Source organism: Chrysemys picta, chromosome 14 (assembly GCF_011386835.1).
Source record: "Chrysemys picta bellii isolate R12L10 chromosome 14, ASM1138683v2, whole genome shotgun sequence".
NCBI classification, from domain to species: Eukaryota; Metazoa; Chordata; order Testudines; family Emydidae; genus Chrysemys; species Chrysemys picta.
Genome location: NC_088804.1, coordinates 40,805,763 through 40,825,557, shown reverse-complemented (window position 1 = coordinate 40,825,557; position 19,795 = coordinate 40,805,763). Strand labels below are relative to the sequence as shown.

At 55.7% G+C, this 19,795-nt stretch overlaps 2 protein-coding genes across 14 annotated transcripts in view; both read right to left on the bottom strand.

Annotated features, from left to right (window-relative positions):
• Window positions 1-3,412: 3,412 nt before the first annotated feature.
• On the bottom strand, window positions 3,413-6,279 carry IL17C (interleukin 17C). Its single transcript, XM_042852339.2, has 3 exons — window positions 6,098-6,279; window positions 5,094-5,416; window positions 3,413-3,811 (listed from the first exon to the last, which is right to left on the bottom strand). The coding sequence occupies exons 1-3, from the start codon at window positions 6,113-6,115 to the stop codon at window positions 3,562-3,564; spliced, it is 591 nt and encodes a 196-aa protein (XP_042708273.2). The 5' UTR covers window positions 6,116-6,279; the 3' UTR covers window positions 3,413-3,561.
• A 6,543-nt stretch (window positions 6,280-12,822) lies between these two features.
• ZC3H18 (zinc finger CCCH-type containing 18) overlaps window positions 12,823-19,795 on the bottom strand; it is a 61,935-nt gene continuing 54,962 nt past the window's right edge. For 8 of the 13 annotated variants that reach the window (XM_042852086.2, XM_042852085.2, XM_042852089.2 and 5 more), the window contains 4 exons: window positions 19,559-19,758; window positions 18,038-18,134; window positions 16,208-16,304; window positions 12,823-13,764 (listed from right to left, as the gene is read on the bottom strand). In XM_042852086.2, the coding sequence (XP_042708020.2) occupies window positions 13,560-13,764; window positions 16,208-16,304; window positions 18,038-18,134; window positions 19,559-19,758 (599 nt within the window). In that variant the 3' untranslated portion in view covers window positions 12,823-13,559. The remainder of the gene's footprint in view (window positions 13,765-16,207; window positions 16,305-18,037; window positions 18,135-19,558; window positions 19,759-19,795) is intronic. The other 5 variants (XM_042852087.2, XM_065567326.1, XM_065567330.1 and 2 more) reach the window with 1 other exon arrangement.

Below are 19,795 nucleotides of genomic sequence, written 5' to 3'. Positions count from 1 at the left end.
CGAAGGGGCGCAGAGCCGGGTAAGAATGGTCGGGGAGATGTGGCGTTTGTTGACGTGCGCGTGATACAGGGCAGCTGGTCAAACATGGATGGATGCGCTTGGCTAAAGTATGTCGCCATACAGCCACTGCAGTAATTAACGTGGTGGGTCACAGCCTCACTTGCTCCGTCTGCTGGCAGTGTGCGCCCCCCCTCCCCCCCCAGAAACGCTGCCGCCGACTGACATGGGACAGTGCTGAGACGAGGGGGCTGACAGCTGGAGCCCGGCAGCTCAGGGGCTGACAGCCTCAGCTGTAGGTCACAGTTGGTCTACCCCACCCCCAAAGCTGTCAGGTGGGCACCAGCTCACACCTGGGCCTGTCCACCCCAACAGCCTGAGCCTCTCAGCTGGGTGTGGGCTCACAGCTGGGAGCCTCCCCCCCCTGGTACTGACAGCCCAGGCCTCCGTTTCACAGCAGGGAGTGTACTATTTCCATCCCTTCCTGGGAGACAGTAGCAGGGGCTGGGGCGTGCTCACAGCTGTGACCCCCGCACCCCGCTGACAGCTTGGGCTGGCAGTGCCAGGGCTTGGGACTGGGAGGTCAGCCCCCTTGGGCCTGACAGCCGATGTAAGTCACGCAGGGGCTGCACAGATGCTGCGTCATCCTGACCACACCGTGAGAGCGACGCGGGTAGCGTCATGATGTCGGTGTAACGGGCCACTTACTTCGGCAGACGCAGCATCGTAGTGGACGCGGCCATAACGAGGGTGCCGTAAGCGGGCTGTCAGTGCCCAAAGGCTGTAGTGTAGCCCCCACCCTCTGGCTGGGCCATGTCATGCTGGTGCCATATGATGCCACTGGGCTCCAGGGCAGGCGAAAAGTGGCGGGAGCACGGTAGGCCAGGAGGGCGCTAGTGGGCTTGGACAGGAGCAAACGAGGGCGGGGAAGCCGGAGCAGGCACTCACGTGTATCAGGTGGGGTCAGCGCTGGGCTGTGGGCTCAATGCACCGATGAAGGACAGACTGACCCAGAGGCCTGCTGCCCTTTCCTGAGGGACTAGCCCAGGAGTGGGGCTCACTGTTTTGTGCCCCCACACACACAGACACCCTCCATCTCGCCCTGGGTGGAATAGCTCATCCTCTCATTAGTTCATTCCCGAATTAGGCCGGCTTTCCAGCACGCCAAGCTGGGCCCGTCGTTCCTCGCCTTGTTCATCAAGCCGGCCCTGGGATGGCCTCTGGAGCCCCTTTTGTTAGGCCTGAGCCGGCTCACGCCTTTTCATACGCCGCCTCTCCCCACTCACCAGCACAGGCTGTTGCAGCCAGAAGCACCGTCCAGCGGCTGAGCTCACAACCTGGGTAGAGATGCTAGACCCGCCTCCCCCTCAAAGGACAACAGCAGTTCTCCAACTCACCCCAAACCTCACTGGCGCCCTCTTGGGCAGCACAGCTGAGTGTCGAACTCTGCCCCGCCTCCCTGCGGTGGCCACGTCCCCGCTTGCACTTCCCATGCTCGGATGGGGGCAGCGCAGGGGTGCATGGGCCAGCCCCACACGGCGCTCCTATGCCAGGGGTATTTTCCCAGCAGTAATCGCACCGGGAGGCAGCATCTCACCCCAGGGCTGTTCGGCGCTTGGGAGCTGATTAGCATCACCCTGGGACATGGCCACAGAGTCGCTGCTGCCTGGTAGCGTAACAAACAAGGCTGAGCCCTGGACACTTTCCAAAGGGAAATCAAACTTTATTGGCTGGCGTTTCTGCCACTTCCCCAGCCGTCCACACCAGCGAAATTACAGCCCAGGAACAGCAACTGCGTTCAACAAATCAGCACCGCTCCAATCCAGGCAATATTAAATAGCGCAGCTTAACAGTGACACAATAAATACTAATGGCTTGGCATAAATAATAATAATAATTCGGTCTTATCGCACACTCACCAGACTTCACAATCAATGGCGCTTAAATAAATAGATGATCGCGTGTCGGCTGGGGCGAGAGCTGCCACTTTCTAAAGCAACAACAGCGGCTGCTGCAAAAGAACTGGCCCATTCTTGGGTCCAGCTGGACGCTGGGCTGGCCCGATGCTGCGGGGACTGAGCACACGTGTGGCCACTTGCTTCGCTCTTTACAAGCCACAGGGGTTGCTTTTCAAGGGCATTTTGATGCTCATGAGGGACTATAAGCACTGCCCAGCGCCAGCCTGGCCAGAACACCTCACTGACGTCCCACTTGCCGGGCCTGATTTCCAATGCAAGACTTCAGGCTGTGGCTAGTGTGAGACAGGCCAGGGGGTTGGATCTGGCTCAGTGTTTTGCCAAAGAAAATGTTTCTCGGTGGAGGAGGCCTAGCGGTGAGCCCCTCCCCTCCCCCCCCCCCCCCCCCCCCAGGGAACAGTATCACCGGCATCTCAGCAAACAGAAATAAATAAATAACCAATAAATACACAGAACAAATCAGCGTCACGGCTGGCTGGCCCCGACCCCTTTCGGCCCAGCTGGGGGCCATCTGGGCTGGACGCAGCCTTGTACTAGCCCATGGTTCCCTGCGTTGCAGCGTCACGGACGGCTGCACGGGGCTGCAGGTCTCCCAAGGGGCTGGGAATGCGCAGAGCACAGGCAGGCTGGGCTCCAGAGCACGGCACAGCTTGCTGGCCAGCCAACGTGCTTGGGTTTGATAGGAACGTACATGCGAGTCCCTGGCCCAGAGAGCATCGTCAGGCTGCAAAGTGAAGCCGCAAGGACAATGCTAGTCAGTATGCACTGCTTCCTGCAGGGCAGAGTTAAGGATACGGAGGCAACCCCCCCGCTTGGCCATTGCTTCACTGTGCAGCCTTTCCTGCCAGGTTTTTCTGGCTGGAATTTCATCTGTTTTGGGGTTTTTTGGTAAAGAAAAATGTGGACACAAAGAAGAGCCCTGGCCTGCTCTCTGCTAGAGAGCACCGAGAGGCAGTGTCCGGCACAATGTGTGCAATCAGCAAGGAAGACGTGCTTGCCTAGCTCCATATGACCCCTCCTCCTCCCGTCACATGCACCTTCTAGCTACCGTGGGGAAGGAGGCAGGGCCAGCTAAGCATGAGGTCTGTAATAAACACAAGAGCATTAGAATGAGCCCTCTAACAGGCTAGTGGCCAGTGGCTACTGCCAGTTGCTTCAGAGGAAGGAATACATTCCCTCTCGCTTCCCAAGAGATACGCCTCACTGTGCAAAATTCTAGCCAGGAATAAATTCCTTCCTGACCCCTCTAGCTGACAGTCAGGTGATGCCCTGAGGCATGAGGATTCACAGCTCTTTTCATTGCATTTCCAGCTTGCAGAGCACCTGCAACCTTGGCAGCTGATAGTTTGGATTTCAGGATCACCAGGTGGCAGGCTGAAATGCAAATCCCAGGACAGCTAGCTGGTTGGGCGGGTCTCGCTAGGGACAGGGAAATGGTTCCATAGGGCCTACAATTTAAATAAATAGTAAGTGCTTTAAAACAAACATACTGGTCGGTGTGACATGGTCACACTACGGGTCTGGGGTTAACATGCTGGAAACCAGCTCGCTCCACGGGAGCGCGGCTGCTCCAGCATCTGTCACGTGCTCAGCCGCTGGACCTGGGGAGGACACAGGTGCAGCCGACTGGCACCTTGATGTACTCCACCTCGAAGGCAAAGGTCCCAGGGCTGGTATTGTGCGGGCACGGCTTGCGGCGAAGCACCATCATGGTCTGGTGCATGAGCACAGAGTTGAGCGAGGACGTCTCTCGGCCCGTCTTGACGTCGATGCAGCCGGTGCACAGGCACTCGGCGAAGGCCAGCTTCTGCGGGTAGCGGTTCTCATCCTCGTCGATGCTGCGGGAGAGGAGAAGGGTCACACCATACTCCGGGCAAGGCAGAGCTAATACAACCCCATCGCCCGCTGGCAGCAGCCTCCCTGGCTGCCTTGCCATGCTCTGAGCTCAGCTGGCACCTTAACGGGGAACCAGAAGCATGAACTACCCCTTTCTGTGTGACCTGGGGGGGGGGGCACAGGAGCTGGCCACCCTCCATCCCCCATCGACGTCAGTGAGAGCTCCAGGTGCCCAGCCCCAGAGCAATGTTTCCAAGCGTCTCCATTCACCCAGCTCTGCCCCAGATGTCCTGCGTGACCTTGGGCAATTCACTTAGCATCTCAGGGCCCCGCCTGTACAATGTGGCTAATCTCTCATGGGGCGCGTGGGGATAACTACATGAGATGCGCTGGTGATGGGGCCATGGAAGTACCTTCAGTAGATAGTTCCACATTGCTGCACCATCTGGGGATTCGTTCAGGGTCTATTTAAGGCCTGTTTCCACTGGACGGACCCAAGGAAACAGTTTTAATGAACATTTGGGGACTCAGTTTCCACATCTGTGAAATGGGGACAGCCAGGGCAGGAAGGGAGACAGTAGTTAATGGTGCATCAGTGCTAAGCACCAGGAGAGGGGTCTAACCCTGCCCTGGCTGAAGGGGATGGCCGAGGTGTAAACAATCAACAGGTCTTCTGTTCTGTGATTCTCTTGCAGAGATTTAACAGCTGGGGAGATTTGCTTCAGGGCCATCCCCTGTGTCTCTCTGGACCGGGGGTTCCTACAACTCCAGGCGACTACAGGGGCCCCAGGCGACCACAGATCAGTCGTTCTTTAGCAACTGTCCATTCCCTGGCTGGGGAGGAGCAGGATTGGAGTGTTTTGCTCCTGTTTTGTGCGGGTGAGAACCCACAAGCCTTGTTCTGCCGAGGGAACCCTTTCCACCGATCAGCCCTACTGGGGATTTTCATACGGAGTCGGTTGGTCTTTGAATGAAAAGGAGCAGCGAGAGCCATGCTCAGACGGCATCCGGTGCGTTCGTGGGGCTGTGAGAACACAAATGAGGGACAGCTAGCGTTAGCCCGTTCCCCAAGAGAGGAAACTGAGGCACAGCCAGGGGAAGAGGTGTGCCCAAGGTCACGCTGGGTGGAGGGGTCAGGAGCTGAGACTCAAGCCCAGGAGAGCCGAGCTCACTAGCCCGCATGACTCCTATTCAAGCCCGCTAGGCACAGAATGCTGCCTGGTATCACGGTCTATGGTTCCTCTCCATGCAAACCCTGCCCAGCCAGGGGCCACCCGTGCCTACCGGTATCTCCAGGGAGAGAGGGAGCGCTCATTGGGCTCGCTGTTGATGGTAGCCTGGAGTTGCAGAGCCGGGCACCCATCTACTTGGCGTTTGCGTCTCTGGCCTCCTTCCTGCTGCATCTTCTCCAGGTGTGGCACCAGCTGCACGGGGGCGTATCGGTCCCACTTCATGGTCCTGCTCACAAAGTGGGTGGGCAGCTCCCCGGCCTGCAGCTGCTCCTGGCTGAAACAGTGGTGGTGGTGGTGGTGGCGGTGGTGATCCTTTGCCCGCTTCTGGGCTTGGCCGGCCGGCAGCGAGAGCAGGAGCAGGGCGCACAGCACCCCCTGACAGACAGAGACGGGGGGGTGGAGATAAGTGCATGTAGATGAGCAGCCTGCCCAGGAGGGACGTCCCACAACAGCCCGGGGGACACCTCCAGAAACCGCACTCCCCCCTGCAATCATTGCCGGCTTCCCCAGGAGCCTGACTCCCATCCCCCCAGGCCCGGAGAACGGTCCCCGCGGCCATTACATTTTATCTACACAAACATCTAAACACAGAGCTACACAATGGACTGTGCATATCCCCCCAGGCCTACACAAACATGCAGCGTGTTGGGGTATACACTCCCGCCCCACACAAACACACAGCTTCTATATGTACCCACACACTGCTACACATCGTGTGTGCATATATATGTACACACCCAAAGCATATATATTTACCCCCACTGCTCTACACAAACATAGTGTATACGTATGTACACACACCCCGTCATGCACACACACAGCTTCTACATGTACCCACCCCTCTCTCCACAGTGTGTATATCTATGGTCACACAGTTCTACACAAACCTACAGTGTGAGCATAGCCTGCTATGTACCCACCCATCCAGGCTAATTCTGCTTAATTCCTGACCCTCTTTGGCACTCAGCCTTGCTGGCCACTGCCTCCCTCACAGGGTGCCAGGAGAGCCGCACTGGCACGGGTGCCGAGCCAGCCCAGGCGCTGTGCATCCCTTACCACGCTGGCTGAATCCATGGAGGAGTGGGAAGACCAAGTGGCTTGGAGCAGGTGATGCGTCCTCAGGCTGGGGAGCGTCTTCTCTCCCTTCTCTCTGCTGTGGCTCTCCCTAGGCCGGCTGCTCCTGCCCTCAGGGGTGGTAGGTAGTGACAGGTGTTCTCTGGCCAGGTCTCTTGCTGCCTGAGTTTATATAGTGACCCGTGGAGGTGATGTACACACACCTGGAAACTCCAAATACTCAGCCTCACTTCCTCCTCCCATTTCAACGCACTACTTCCTCTTGGGCAGGAGCAGGATAGCAGCTAATTGATTGTAAGAGTCTTTTCCTTTATTCTGCAATCTGTTAATCATTGGCGCAGCACTTTAGGGGCGAGGTGGCCCAGGGCAGGGAGCTGGGGTAATGGGCGGGAGGGGGCGTCCTTGTTACAGGCTCTCCCCTCACTGCTATTCCCCATAGGTGGCGCGTTCACTTCCCGCTGGAGCTTGACCCAGGACCATGTGTTTGATTCAGGAGGCAAAGGACAATACGCCCCTGCTGAGCTTGCGGGGGTGTGTGTGTGTCCCATGGCTCATTCCCCCCCCCCGGCTTTGGAGACGGCCACTTGGGACTAGCTGTCTGACTCTCTGCTAGGGCTGGTGGGCGCCCAGAGCAAGGGGTCTGGGTTTGTGTGGGCAGGGGCCTGGTTGGGTGGCACATTTGCCTCAAGGATGAGATGATGCAGGATCTGCTCTTCTTGCTGCTCTCCAGGAAGAGACCTGCCCGAGGGGAACCCACTTGGCATTACAAAGCCAGCAATAGCTCCTTTGCACGCCCCTTTGCGTCAGGCCTGCCGGTTCCTGCCCAGCTGTAACCCATCCCTGGGGCAACACTGTCAGCCGCCCGGTAGGCGTCAAAGTTGGCAAAGGGAGCCAGTCAGCTAATGCCGCTGTACAGGCCTCATCCGGGACGTTCAAAGCGCTGCACAGATGGGGAAACTGAGGCACGGAGCAGTGACTTGTCCAAGGTCACCTGGCAAGTCAGTGGCAGAGGTTCGGCAGCTGCCAAGGCTCAGGGTGGGACAAAGGCCCAACCTGCAGGAAGGGTCCAAACCCTCACAGGACTGGCGGCCCCAGGCTGCTGCAAACCTGACCCTCGCATTGCTGCAGTCGGGCACATACAGTCAGGAAGCCAGGCTGCCCCACAACGGAGGCCATTGAAAGCGCCTGGGGAGGTCGACGTGCCCCACTGTGGCCGGCTGGCCATGTGAGAGATGAGGCAGGGAGCGGGGCGCTGCCACACGCCTCACAGGAGCCCTTAAGCCACAGCTGGAACAGGCCCCATCTCTTCAGTGAAGCCCCCTCCCCAAAGATAATGCATTGAGGCCTGACCACGTGGCACAGGCAGCGTTGGACACACGTGGTATGGCTGATCTAGGGGGCTCTTGTGCAGTACCGGGAGATGCCAGAGAGATGGGGTGCCCCCCGCCCACAGCAGCCGGGGAAGGGTTAACATGCAGCCCAGCCACAACTGGTGAAACGTCAACCCGCAAAGCAGGCTCTGAACTTTCGACTGGAGGATCACGGGTTCCCTGCAAACCGGCCTTACCAGGCACTGCTGACAGCCGGCTCCTTGCTACCGTGCGCTGGAGTCACTCGTTCACCGCGGCTGTCACATGCTCCCGCCCGCTTGGCCCTGGATTGAGGGAAAACCCCCACGCCGCATTGCAGCTCGCTGGGCCACGCTGGATTGAGGGAAAACCCCGGCATGGCAACTGCAGCTCGCTGGGACCGGCCCCGATGTTACCGACGGCTGGGAAGCAAGCTGGCCTGGAGCCTCGCTGAGCGGCTGAGCCCAGCCCCCTGCTCCCCTGCGTGGTGACGGGGCGGTACTTGGCAGGAGCCCCAAGGCCATGCGCTGCTTGGAGACCGGGGCTGGGCAACCGGGGTTTCCAGGTACCAGCCCAGCACCCGCGGGTTCAGACGGGGAGGGAGCAGTCCCTTTCCCTTGTGTCCACCGGGGCCACGCGCTGCCAGGGGAGATGCAGATCTCTCTGGCAGCGGCAGGTGTGTTCAGCGCAGGCCTGGGGCTCTCTGCACACCCCTGCGCGTTTGACTGCTGGTCTGTCCTGCTCTGGGTGGGCACGGGGCCAGGGCTGCATACTGAACTGCAGCATTCGGCATCGGGAGCAGTGAGGCATGACCCCCATGTCCTCCCTCGGCACCTCCTAATGCCTCTCTCGCGGTCTCCCCTCCAGCCAGCACCAACCCCCAGTTCCATGGCTGGGGGATGGCGGGGCAGTGCTAGCAGGGGAAGGTGCAGGCGGTCGCCCCTCTGTCCAGGTCCTCCCACGACCCCATTTCTCAGACCCTAAACTCTCTGGGGCAAAGCCTGCGGCTTGGTTTGCACTGTCCCCTCTTCAGCTGATGTGTCCCTATGACTCTTCCCTTATCCCCGAGCTGGGCTGAGACAGCCGGACGATCTCCAGCCCCAGAGCAGAGATGAGATCCAGCCCCTGGTGCTGGAGAAGATGCCCCCCCCCACCCTCCTGCTGGGGAAACAGCCTAAGAGCCACCTCCATGGCCACCGCTCCTTGCAGGGACTCCCTGGGGCCCCTGACTGCTGTTCCCCCCCTGCGGCCCAGACTTCCCCTTCCCACCCCCCCCCCTTCCATTCAGAGTGATGGGCGGGCAACTCATTAACCTGCCTGCTGAGCAGGTGAGACCCCCCCCCCCCAACTCCCCTAGGGCCCAGGACAGCTGCTTGATGCCGAATGGAGTCTGTGCTTCCCCGAGAGAGTTGCCAGCCCTGGCTGCCAACAGGGACGGGGCCTGCGCCCGGTCTCTGCCCACTCAATGCAGTGCATGCAGGTGAATTGTTTCCAGGAACCCAGAAAATAACTGCAGGGGCCCCAGCCTGGCAGAGAGGTAGCAGCTGGCCACACGAGGGTGCAGGGCATAAGCCCCGGCGCCTCGAGCTGGCAGCAGCGTCAGGCTCAGCGGGCAGAGAGCTGGCCCTTCGCTCACGTCCCAGCAGCACCCAGCCAATCAGAGCGAGGCGGAGGCCACGCACCCCTTGCATCAGAGCCGGCGATGACGTCCCATACCAAAAGGCGCATTCCTCAGCGGCTGCTGAGCTTGGGAGCTGAAGCAAGGTGAGAAATCCCAAGTTGGGTAACACTGGAAAGGGCTGCCGGGTGACACCTTTCACCCACGCACATGTGAAAGGCCGGCCTGGTGGGAGCGGGTTTGAGACAGGATGCAGCGGCGGGCGCTGATGGGCCAGAGACCCACGAGCTGGGCGTCTAGCAGGGCCTGCGTCGGAGCAAACATTCAAACACAAGTCACTGCCTTGCCCCCCCACCTCAGGGCCAGGGGCAGACACACCTCCACAGTCATGAGGCCCCAGCCCTCTGACAAGGCTCAGTGCAGGCATGAAACAAAGGCAGCATGGAAAGAATGCGAAACTCGCCTTTGAGGCGGCCGCTAGCCCAGGGACTTCCTGGCTGACATGCCCTGGTGCAGGAGGCTGGAGCCAGCCAATCCAGGCGTTACATGGCAAACCCGGCCTGAAGGGGCACTAAGGGGAACATAAGGGAGTTTTGTGGGCAGGAGGGGAGGGGTGGGGCTCAGAGATTGGGATCTCAGCTAATGTAGGAGCAGAGGTTTTCAAAGTCTTCCTGCTGCCGGGGAGTGAGGGGAGAACCAGGCTGAGTCCACCCCGTCTGCAGTGCTCTGACGGGGGCAGCACTGCGTGGGCTGCTCCCGGAGCCGTAGCCGGCCCTGGCTGGATTCACTCGCTGGGCGCAGTAGAGATATGGCCTAACCCTGGCTTTAAACCGCTGGGGCTACACCAAGGAGCGAGCGCCGGGGGAGAGAACCAGCAAGGGTTTGGCTCCCCTAGGAGCCCCAGAAGTTTCAGGCCCAGCTGCTCCGACACAAGGCCTTTAGGCCAAGGGCCACCCCAGGGAGCCGGCCTCTCCTGAACAGGGGGTGGAGCTGCTCCATTTTGTCCCAACCCCCTTTCAGGAGGAGATACCCAAATAAGCTTCTCCCACCTTTCTTGGGGAGGGGGTTTGCTGCCCCCTCTGCTCTGCGAGCCTCACTCCCAGGCAGTTCAGAGCAAAGGGCCCATAGCTGCACCCCAACTAAGGGACTCGTTAATCCAGAGGCCACCAAACCTTCGCCCGGCTGGTATGCAGCTGCTCACTTCTCTGCACTCTGGCAAAACAACACCCCCGCCCCCCGGTCACTGACTACTGCACTGTTAGCCTCCATTTCTTACCCCCATTAAATGCGATCTGGGGGAGAGAGACTCTGCAGACCTGGCGTTCCAGCTCTGGCGGAGGGGAAGGGCACTGATCTCTGTGCGCTCACGTTCCTGAAACGCCATGGGATCAAGGGCTGGAAAGCGTTCCCTAGTATTATTGACATACGCACAGAATCAGGCTGACTTTGAGAAACTAATACAAAGTGATCCTTGTAGCTGGTCCCCTCGGAGGCTTATGCGGGGGATAGGCCGGACTGCCATGCCTTCCGGAGGGGACAGATCCCAGGAGACAGGCAGCGGTGAGCAAATGAAAATGAGCATCTTTAAACACACTTCGTACGAACTGAAAGTGCCTCTAAACAGCAGTGGCCACAGGGAGAGCTATTTAGCAGCAGTTTCATGTCACAAAGCCGGGGTCCACCCTTCCCGGGCCTTTCCCTTGGGAATCTCAAGCCCGGACAGTCATCCACCTTGTGCTGCCAGCGTGCTCCATTTTGCAAAGAGCGGACGGGTTTTGTACTTAGCCCTTTTTCAAGCAGCAGGTTCACGCCCTCTAAATAACTGGCCCTTGGACAGGTCACTGCTGACCCAAGCCAGACTGCTTCTGTCCCCAGGAGACGGCAAGGTTTCAGCAGCGAATGTCTGTGAGAAATATGCACTCCCTGCCCTAGGTTAGGAAAGTCAAGGTAGAGCAATGCTACTGGAAGTTTAAGAATGTGGCAGTTGCTATGGGGAAGAGGTCATTGGTCCAGCGAGCCCAGCCTCCCAGCGATGGCTGAAGATACAGGGAAAAGTGCAGCCCTATGCCTTTAACACCCGTCACCACCAGCTTCGGGAACATGCTCCCACCCTGTGGCACTACCAGCCAAGATACCCAAGCAGCAAATCAGGCCTTTCCTTTTTGGCAAGGTCCACTTTTTTTTTGGCCTTCAAACACCAAGGCAAAAATCTTTTTATCTGGCAGTGAATGAAACGACTCTAAGAGCAGCCAGTCAAACCCGAACTGCCAGCAGATTTTGGGAAGAGCCACTTGGGCAGTGCCCATCTCCTCAGTCCAACGTAGCCCGAGTGGCATCCCCAGACTCTCTAGCGTAGGGCTAGGGAAGGCTGGAAAACCAGGAGTTGATTCCAGAAGGCTGGTGTCTCCTCCCATCCCTCCGCTATGACTATACTAGTTATTGTCACTAGTAAGAGTGCTGTGCGTCAGCTGAAAGTGGCAGACGTGCAGGAGTCTCTCGCTTCCCAGCTGAAGGGCTATCCAGCGATTGAAATATTGCTCCCGGCCTGTGTTCTTTTGGGTCTGCTAAGCTCGGAGTTTCATCTCATGATGAAACCTAGGTATCGCTGTACTAGGGCCTTGGATTTAAAGGCCCCTCACCCTTTGACTTGTCATTAGATCACAGCTCATCACCAGGGAGCCTAGTTTTCTGAGAATACAAAATTCTCCCATAAAAAAGCCATAAAACCCCATGTTTTCCCAGAATTAAAATGAAACACTGAACTTTTATAGAGAGGTATCAGTTCAATACCTTTTTATTGACGGTTATTGGAGCCTCCATTATCCGGCTCTCTGTATTAACTGAACCACCAACCACCTGGGGCTGACAGTGGCAGGCCTCGGGCGGTCAGCCCCACCCGTCAGAGCCGGTGGTTTGGTTAATACGGAGAGACTCATAATGGAAGCGCGGATAAATGGGGTTCTAGGGTATGTTTTTTCATAAAATGTAAAAATAAAAAATTCTCTGTAAAAACGCAAATTCTGCCTTTTTCGTCGGCAAATGCATTTCTAGAATCCCTGTTCATCACTAGAAGTAGTGGTGGCTTCTCCCTCGTCTGACATCCTTCACCCCTTATTTGATTGTGCAGCAAACACTGATGATGCTAAGTTTGTGACATCAAATTAGCTCTCAAAGTAGTACAGCAGGGTCAGGAGAGGAAGCACAATCTGGTGGTTAAAGGACCGGCCAAAGCACCATGAGTTCTGGGATCCACTCAAAGCTCTACCCCTGATTTGCTGTGTGAACTTGAGGATGTCACTTAGTGCCCGTGCCTCAGTTTCCCCATCTGAAAAATGGGGATAGTGCTACCTTCCTGATGGGAGTTCTGCAAAGGTTAAACAATACAGCTGATCTTCAATGGAAGTTCTGGCTGGAGCCCAACATTTATAAGGCACTACGAGCCTCCAGAAACAGTTCTGGAGCACAAGCGGTGCCACCACTAGGACGTTAACGCTGACATTAAGCAACAGCCCAGCCATGACAGGAGCTCACATTCAGACAAACCGTAGAAGCGGCAATGCCAGCGCTGGAAGATTAAATAGCTCTGTCACTTGACCGCACTAGACTACGCGGGGACGTCAACCTGGCTGAAGAGCTGACAGACAGAGGGAAGAAATACCCAAAGAGACGAGGGCAGGTGTCCAGAGACCACGGTGAGGGGTCCACCCTGGGATCGTTAAGAGAACAAACTAGAAAGGAAGAACTGTTTATCAAAATACTTTATTTCAGGGAGACCCCTCAAAAAAAGACCCTCCTCAGACAGACATCCCAACAATACCTTTGCTTTTTTTTTTTCTGTTTTTTTTTAAATCAACTAAAACAATCTGATGCTTAAAATAAAAGACAGGTCATAGTTCCCAATCAGACTTTAGTCAAGAATATATATATATTTTTTTGTTTTGTTCCTGGGGGAGGGAGGGGCAGGGGAGAGAAGATGATGTTGCCAGTAGTTCACAGCGGTTTTCGGTTCTCTCGTTACACAGTATATAGAACTGCATTGCTGAAGACACTCAACACACAGCAAGGCTAACTAGAAGAATACAACTTATGGCTAGCAAAGAGGGGAGGGACGGGCAGAGAGAGAAAGTGAAAGTATCCGACAGGGCTGGAATTTGGAGTCCTCTGTGCATAATTTACAGGGAAAACGAGGTGGTGTGGGCCTCCATCTTGGTGCCGGCTCGGTCTGTGTTGCATGGCTGATGCAGAGAGGGGATTATTCCCCGACTCTCCACCATACGGGTTAGGAGCCAGAGTGAGTCATCTCGTCTGTGGGATTTTTCAGCTGACAAACTTTTTTTTTTTTTTTTTTAATTTTTAAAAAGAATTGCAGCCAAAATCAGACAGAACTGCAAAATCCAGCGTGGCCGCTTGTATACTATTTATAAAAACATAGAAGAGTCTTGAATCCAGGTGGAGACAGAGCTCTGCACACATTGGACTATACTTTCCCAGGGATTTTGGCCCGTTTACGAGCAATGGCGTCTTCCACGGCTTTCAGCTGCTTCAGGAGCTCCTCCCGCCGCGACAGCGTGCTGGACTTGCCCGATTTCGCACTTGCAGCGGTTGGGCCTGGCTCCGTTGCTTTGCCTGGTACACTTGTGACTTTGCTGGAGCTCTTGGACTGGGGCGACAGCTGGCGCTTCCTATAGGGTGGGGGAGAGAAAAAGCCAGAATGGGGTAAGAGGGGATTGATGGGTAACAGAGGGGGCTCCCCCCTCCTGCGTGGGCAGCTCTGAGATCAAGTGGTTTTCGAACAGCAGCAGGGGTTAAATAGCAGGGCACATTTTCCCAGGGATGCAGGAACATTAATGAAGCAATCAGGTTTTCGCTGGAGGAAGTTGCTCCACTGCTTTAAAGGCTGGCTGAAATGAATGAGTTTTAGGATTCAAATGGCAAGCCAGCCGAAAAATACCTGAGGAACGGTGGAGTTTAAACCCACCACCCTCATGACTTTTCCTGCAGGAGCAACCCAGAGGCCTAGGTCAGCACTCCAGCATGCTAGGAGCAGAACAGACACACAGGAAGACATGGTCCCTCCCACAAGGAGTTTACAAGCTGCTTTGAGATAAGAGCCAACAAACAAAAAGGGGGGGGGGGGGAAACCACATGGTTAAATACTGCACAGCTTGATGGCTCCAAAGAATCCCCATGCTGAATGAACTCGGCTGCCCCACCTAACCATCCACACTGCCTGGCTTTTTCCAGGGACTGGCAGAGGTGGAGTTCAAAGAGGCGAGTCACACTCTTTACGGATGCACTCCACCTCCCTCCCTGCTCCCACCTACTCAGGGCCACAAAAATCCAGAGGAAACCCCCGGCCATTAGGTAAGGCAGTGATGACAGACAGAAGCCAGGAAATGCTGTCACCCGTCCCACGCCCCCCCTTGCAGGGACTGCAGAACAGTGTCTATAGTCCTTGGAATTGCACAACGTGCACATGACTGCAGTGCCCAAGCTCAGCGGGTCACACGCCAAGGGTGCAATTTGAGCCTCACCTCCCTTTCTGGCAGCTGTCACGTGGGGTCACACTCGTGCCACTTTGTGTAGCTGCTTCTGGCAATCTGACAGCAGCATGTCACATGAGCGGTGAGACTCAATCGCCCAGGTTACAGAGACAGCCTGGTAATCCTTCTCCTTAAACCGAGCAACTCCTCACTTGAAGCCCTTTGATATTAATCCCTGAGTAAGAGGCAGGCTTTTCAAATCTCAAACCCAAGTTCTGGGAGAGCTCTGCCTGACCGTCTTTACTCCCGGGCCAGGCCCCGAGCTCAGGTTCTTGTGATTTCCTGGCCCAGCTGATAGTGTTACCAACCCATCAAACAAGAGCAGGTGGCAGAGGGTTAGGAGCTAGCGATGCCAGCTCCAGACGAAGCAGGTACCAATGCTCAGCTTCGCCGTTACAGCTTCGAAATAGAACCTCCTGGCCACAGCAGTCGCCGGTTAAGGAGGAAGGCTGGGCTGGTGGTTAATGCACAGGACTGAGCAGTGAGAGACCTGGGTTTATTTCAGGCTCTGTCCCACTTGGCAAGCTTCGATTTCTCTGTGCCTCGGTGTCCCGATCGGCAAAGACCCCACGGCCCAGGAAGGCCAGGCGTGGGACAAGGCTGGCTGAATGTCCGCAGAGATCTCGGAGGGAAGTGCTAGAGGAACGCAAAGCAGTGTTACCTGGCTCCTGCCAGCATCGAGTTGGACAGAGGCCCTCTCAGCTGTACCAGGAACAGCACTCCCTATTTCGCTGAGCAAGGCGTGGTCCTTGCTCATTAAGGCAATGAGCCCCCTGGCACGGCATCTCGGGTTCTGCTCTGCACTGTTTCAGTTGAGAGACTCCAGGAAGGAGAACAAGCTGGCCCCAGAGCCCAGGGGCTGGACAGGTGTAGACGGAATCGGGGTCATTCACTAACTCCAACCAGAAGCCACATCTTGGCAGCCTACTCTGTTCTTTAAGTGTCTCAGCTTGTGCGAGATTAGCCAAGAGCCATGGACTGGTGCACACTGGCCAGGAAAGACGAGAGGTCACACCCAGCACCTGTAGCTAGGATTGACCCCACAATGGGACAGCTGATGCAGGGAGCCCACTGGCTTCTCCGCAATCTGACTCTGCCCCGCAAACTCCACTGGCCACAGTTCACACTGAAGTAGTTGTATAGAGTTAAGATCGTCACTGCTAGAACTTTGCATTTCCAGAGCACCTTTTATCCAAGGATCTCAATGTGCACTACAAATAGCTTCCTTGAGAGGTCCGAATTAAACCCATTTCAGAGGCAGGGAAACTGAGCCACAGGGGTGAAGCAACTGGTGTCAGGGCAGTAGCAGAGAATTCATTGCTTGTCAGTACTACCGTAAGCCACTCTATCGTCCAATTACATCCCCATCCTCCCAGTTTTCTTTAACAGACCATGAGTGAGGCTCTTGCTTCTCTCTATGGTGAGACTGCTAGAGAAGGGAAAGCGAGGTCTCCCTCCATAGGTCTGAGGCCAAACAGCTCTTTCCCTAGCCAACAAGCCAAGGCTTTTGCTCTTCTGCAAACCATGCTGGCCAAGAGATAACAAGTCACAGGTGGGAGCTGATGGCAGGATACACACTGACCTGTCTGTCTGAGCAGGAGATGGTTTAGGGTTCTGGCCTCTCTGCCGATCTTGTTTGGGTGAAGAGATTCTCCCAGCAGGTTTCCTATCGCGAGGACCTATTGCAGAATGTAAAGACAAAAGGTTTTAGCCCTCGCATGACCCATGGAGTGTTACCAGATCGCACAGCACCGCTTCGCCATTTTAAACAGAGCCTTTCCCTAGACGGGCTAGGCTGCATCAGGGAACGGAACGGTCCAGCTGCAACTCCCTCAGCTCTGCAAAGAGACACGGCACTTGTGAGGAAGAAGAGTAACCTAGGAGCGTGTGATGCACAAAGCTTTGCCCTCTCGCCCTCCGCCGGGAACTGCAGCGAGCGCTATGCCCTGTGCCTTCCAGACTGAGATCCTTCCATTGGCTCGCAAGCCCCCGGGACAGCTTTATGTTTGCCTGGGAACGGCATGCATGCCTGCAGTGCTATATACAAATGAATCGTGAGGAGAGGTGAAGCAACACAGTTTTGTTGTACTCAGGCAGTATGTCCGGTGCATTCTCCTTCGCGGGCAGTCAGGCACTGGGAGGGTTAGAACAGCAGTGCTTATTAGCCTGGCATTCCCACGTCCATCCAGCAATCCAAGAACTAGGCTACAACGGCTCTCTTTGCTTCACAGCTGGCTGAAGGCATGAATATCTGCTCTAGCTGCACTGTCTCACTGAGTCCTAGTGATCTTAAACCTAGCCGAATCCTCCAAGCCACTTTCCAGCAGTGGGATGGGACAGGGTTATTAGCACTCGAAGGATTTTTGCTGGCTCCAAGCCACAGTCAATGTAATACGCCTATGGTGAGAGCTCAGGGAAAACGTCATCACGTGTCACAGCCCGCTTCTGTACAACACAAGGCCAAGCTGCAAGACCTCCACCATTGCCTGCTTCTTTGTTTTGCATTAGCAACAACCCAGGCTGAAAGAAAGCAGGGTAATAGCTGGTTATCCGACAGGCTGCATCTACAGGGGCCTAACCGCTATAAAGGTGCTAATGGACAAGTGTACGAAGAGCTAGGGTTCAGTGCCAGCAAGTTACAAGAGACAGGAAAGAGACTGGAGCCCTGGTGTATTTTTATTACAGCCCCAGCCTAGATTTTGTCACACACAAGTGGATGGAAGTGAGGGAAGTATCTGTTTCACAGGATTTAAGTGGGGTTAATACTATGTTCCGGCCCCTCAACCTTCTGTGCCCCCCTTTAAAGCCTGGGACAACACCAAGAGCAGGGAGAGAGCTGAAGATGTGGCGTTTCTAAAACCGGCCAACTCAAACAGCCACATCAGTAACAGGCAGCGAGCAGATGGCAGGCCTGTGTACGATGAACGTTTCCCCAGGACTCCCGGGAGACTAAAGCACGGTACTCCGTCCTTGGTCTTCGCTGACAGGAAGTGGGGGATTTTACAGCTAGTAACTGAGGCAAGATAATTAAAAATCTGAAGCGGAGACCAGGCACTGATAGCCACAAGGTAGCCGGGGAGGCCAACGCTATACTCGCCCCCGGGGTTCACCTCGCAGTAAATGAAAGTTCCTCCTCCCCACTAGGTTTTGCCAGCGGGAGAGCACGGCAAACACCCCTGTTTTTATTGGAGAGGACACAGCCCCGGTTTGGAAGGGCGTGTGCCAGAGGTTCATTTCTCCAGCTACTGGAGACAAAGGCACCGATCCCTGGGACTCTAACCTGCTGACAGTCCCATGACCAAATGACCTCCCCTAGCAGTATGGGGCAGCAGTTTAACTGCTGCCCGCAGAGCTGCATTCAGGCCATGCCAGAGAGCATTTACCCTATCGCTGCATCTCTCAGATTCCTCACCTCGGTCAGGTGACAGGTTAACCCGTTTGGCTGGAGGAGAGCCCTGTCTGTCTTTGTCTGCTGGCTCGTATCTCTTCCTGCTTCCTTTGTCAGCCGCCTGAAATGGAAGGAAACAGATGATAGATCCGGATACATATATATCCCTTAGGGAGGAAACTGAGGTAGCTAGGCACTTTTCCTTTGTTGTGGGCATCACAAGGCTCCCGCGCCAGCGACACACACTGCCCCAGTACTTAAGGAGGTTTCCTTGAAGCAGGCTGGTAAACTGCCTCCCCGCGTACTTGAACAGCAAAGTGATCCCTTGGAGTCACGTGCCATTACAATGAACAGGAACAGCTCTTAGAGGTCAGACTGCGTTTCTGCTAACGGGGCATTTTACATCCAACTGCGGGAAGAAAAAAGCTGCATTTTGTCCAGTCTCTTTTGGCTTGGCTCAGGATGATGGCACGAGTATTAACAAGATCTACAGGGCCATGTTTTTCTCTAGGACATGCCCCAACACAAGGGAGGGGGGAGTCTACCACCACATTATGTGATGCTGCAGGGTCTGTGTAACATTTAGTAAGTCATTTATCGTGTCCCCTTCACAGAGAGGAGCCTAGCTTGCTTAGCGAGCCAGCTGTTGGAATCCCATCACACACAACACTCCTCACTGCAGTTGAGGGAGGAGAAGTAGAGGGAATGTTGCAAGCAGAATTCAGGGTAGTAGAAAATGACCACTCCAATTGAAATTATCCAGGTCACTTGGGCTACCTCCCTCCTCCAGCATGAAGCACCATGAGGATGAACCACCACATGAGGTCGGGATCTTGACCGTGCTTCTCAGCCAAAGGATGGCTACCTCTAGGAGCACATTTTCTCCGAACGGCATGCTGGGGTATCAAGCCCAGCACTAACTAGGAGGGAGTCACACCTAATGAGCCACCAACTCCACCTTCTGCAACCCCCAGGACAGTCCTTTGGAGTCTCCACATTCATGCACTGACCCATTTTAATCCCTTTCAGGGATCACTTTTAGAGCCAGCCGGGCTAAGGAGAGCTCATTCCCAAGGCAGGCTCAGCACCCTTAGGCAACAAGAGATCATGCTTCCATTTGGCTGCAGGTTGGCGAGGCTCAGACAGAGGCAGGAGAAGTTGCAGTGAAAGACACCACATGCGACCCTGCCTAGCTCAGGAGATCTCACGCTGAGATCTCAGGCCAAGGTGCTATATGGCCACAGGCCTAAAGAATGTGGCTCAGGGAAAGCGGGCAACAGCCCCTGATGGGGTAGGAGGAATGTGCCCCAGGGAAGCTTCTGACACAGCCAGAAGTCAAGACATCGTGTACGCTGCCCAACAGGTTCTGTCATTTGCCCGCTTTCCATAATCAGGAGAACTTCAGAAGCAATTGCAGACATACCCAGCAGAGCTCTCCTCAGCAAGAGGGCAGCAAACTCTCCTCCACAGGCCAGAGAGCCAGCCATGGTCCCTTCCTCCCCCGGCTCTGAAAAGCCCACCGAGAGCAGTCACCCCACCTCTCACCTTATTCAACAGCGTCAGTTTGATCTCTTTGTGGGCACTGAAGCCCCCCTGCTGAGGCTGGGGCAGCGGGGGCTGCTGGGGTGGGAGCAGCTGCTGCGATTTACTCGCTTGTGTGGGTTTTGTTGATTTCAGGGGCTGGGCAGGCACCTCCCGTTTCCGTTTCTCCTCTTTAACACTGTCTTCTTTTTTCGATTTTCCTGCTGAAACCAGAATCCCAGTGTCAGCGATGCGCAATAA

Bases quoted from the DNA above. Each gene is read 5' to 3' on its own strand.
- IL17C (XM_042852339.2), bottom strand. The intron at 3,812-5,093 runs GTAGGCACGGGT...CCTCTCCCGCAG, and splicing joins CTCTCTCCCTGGAGATACCG to CATCGACGAGGATGAGAACC.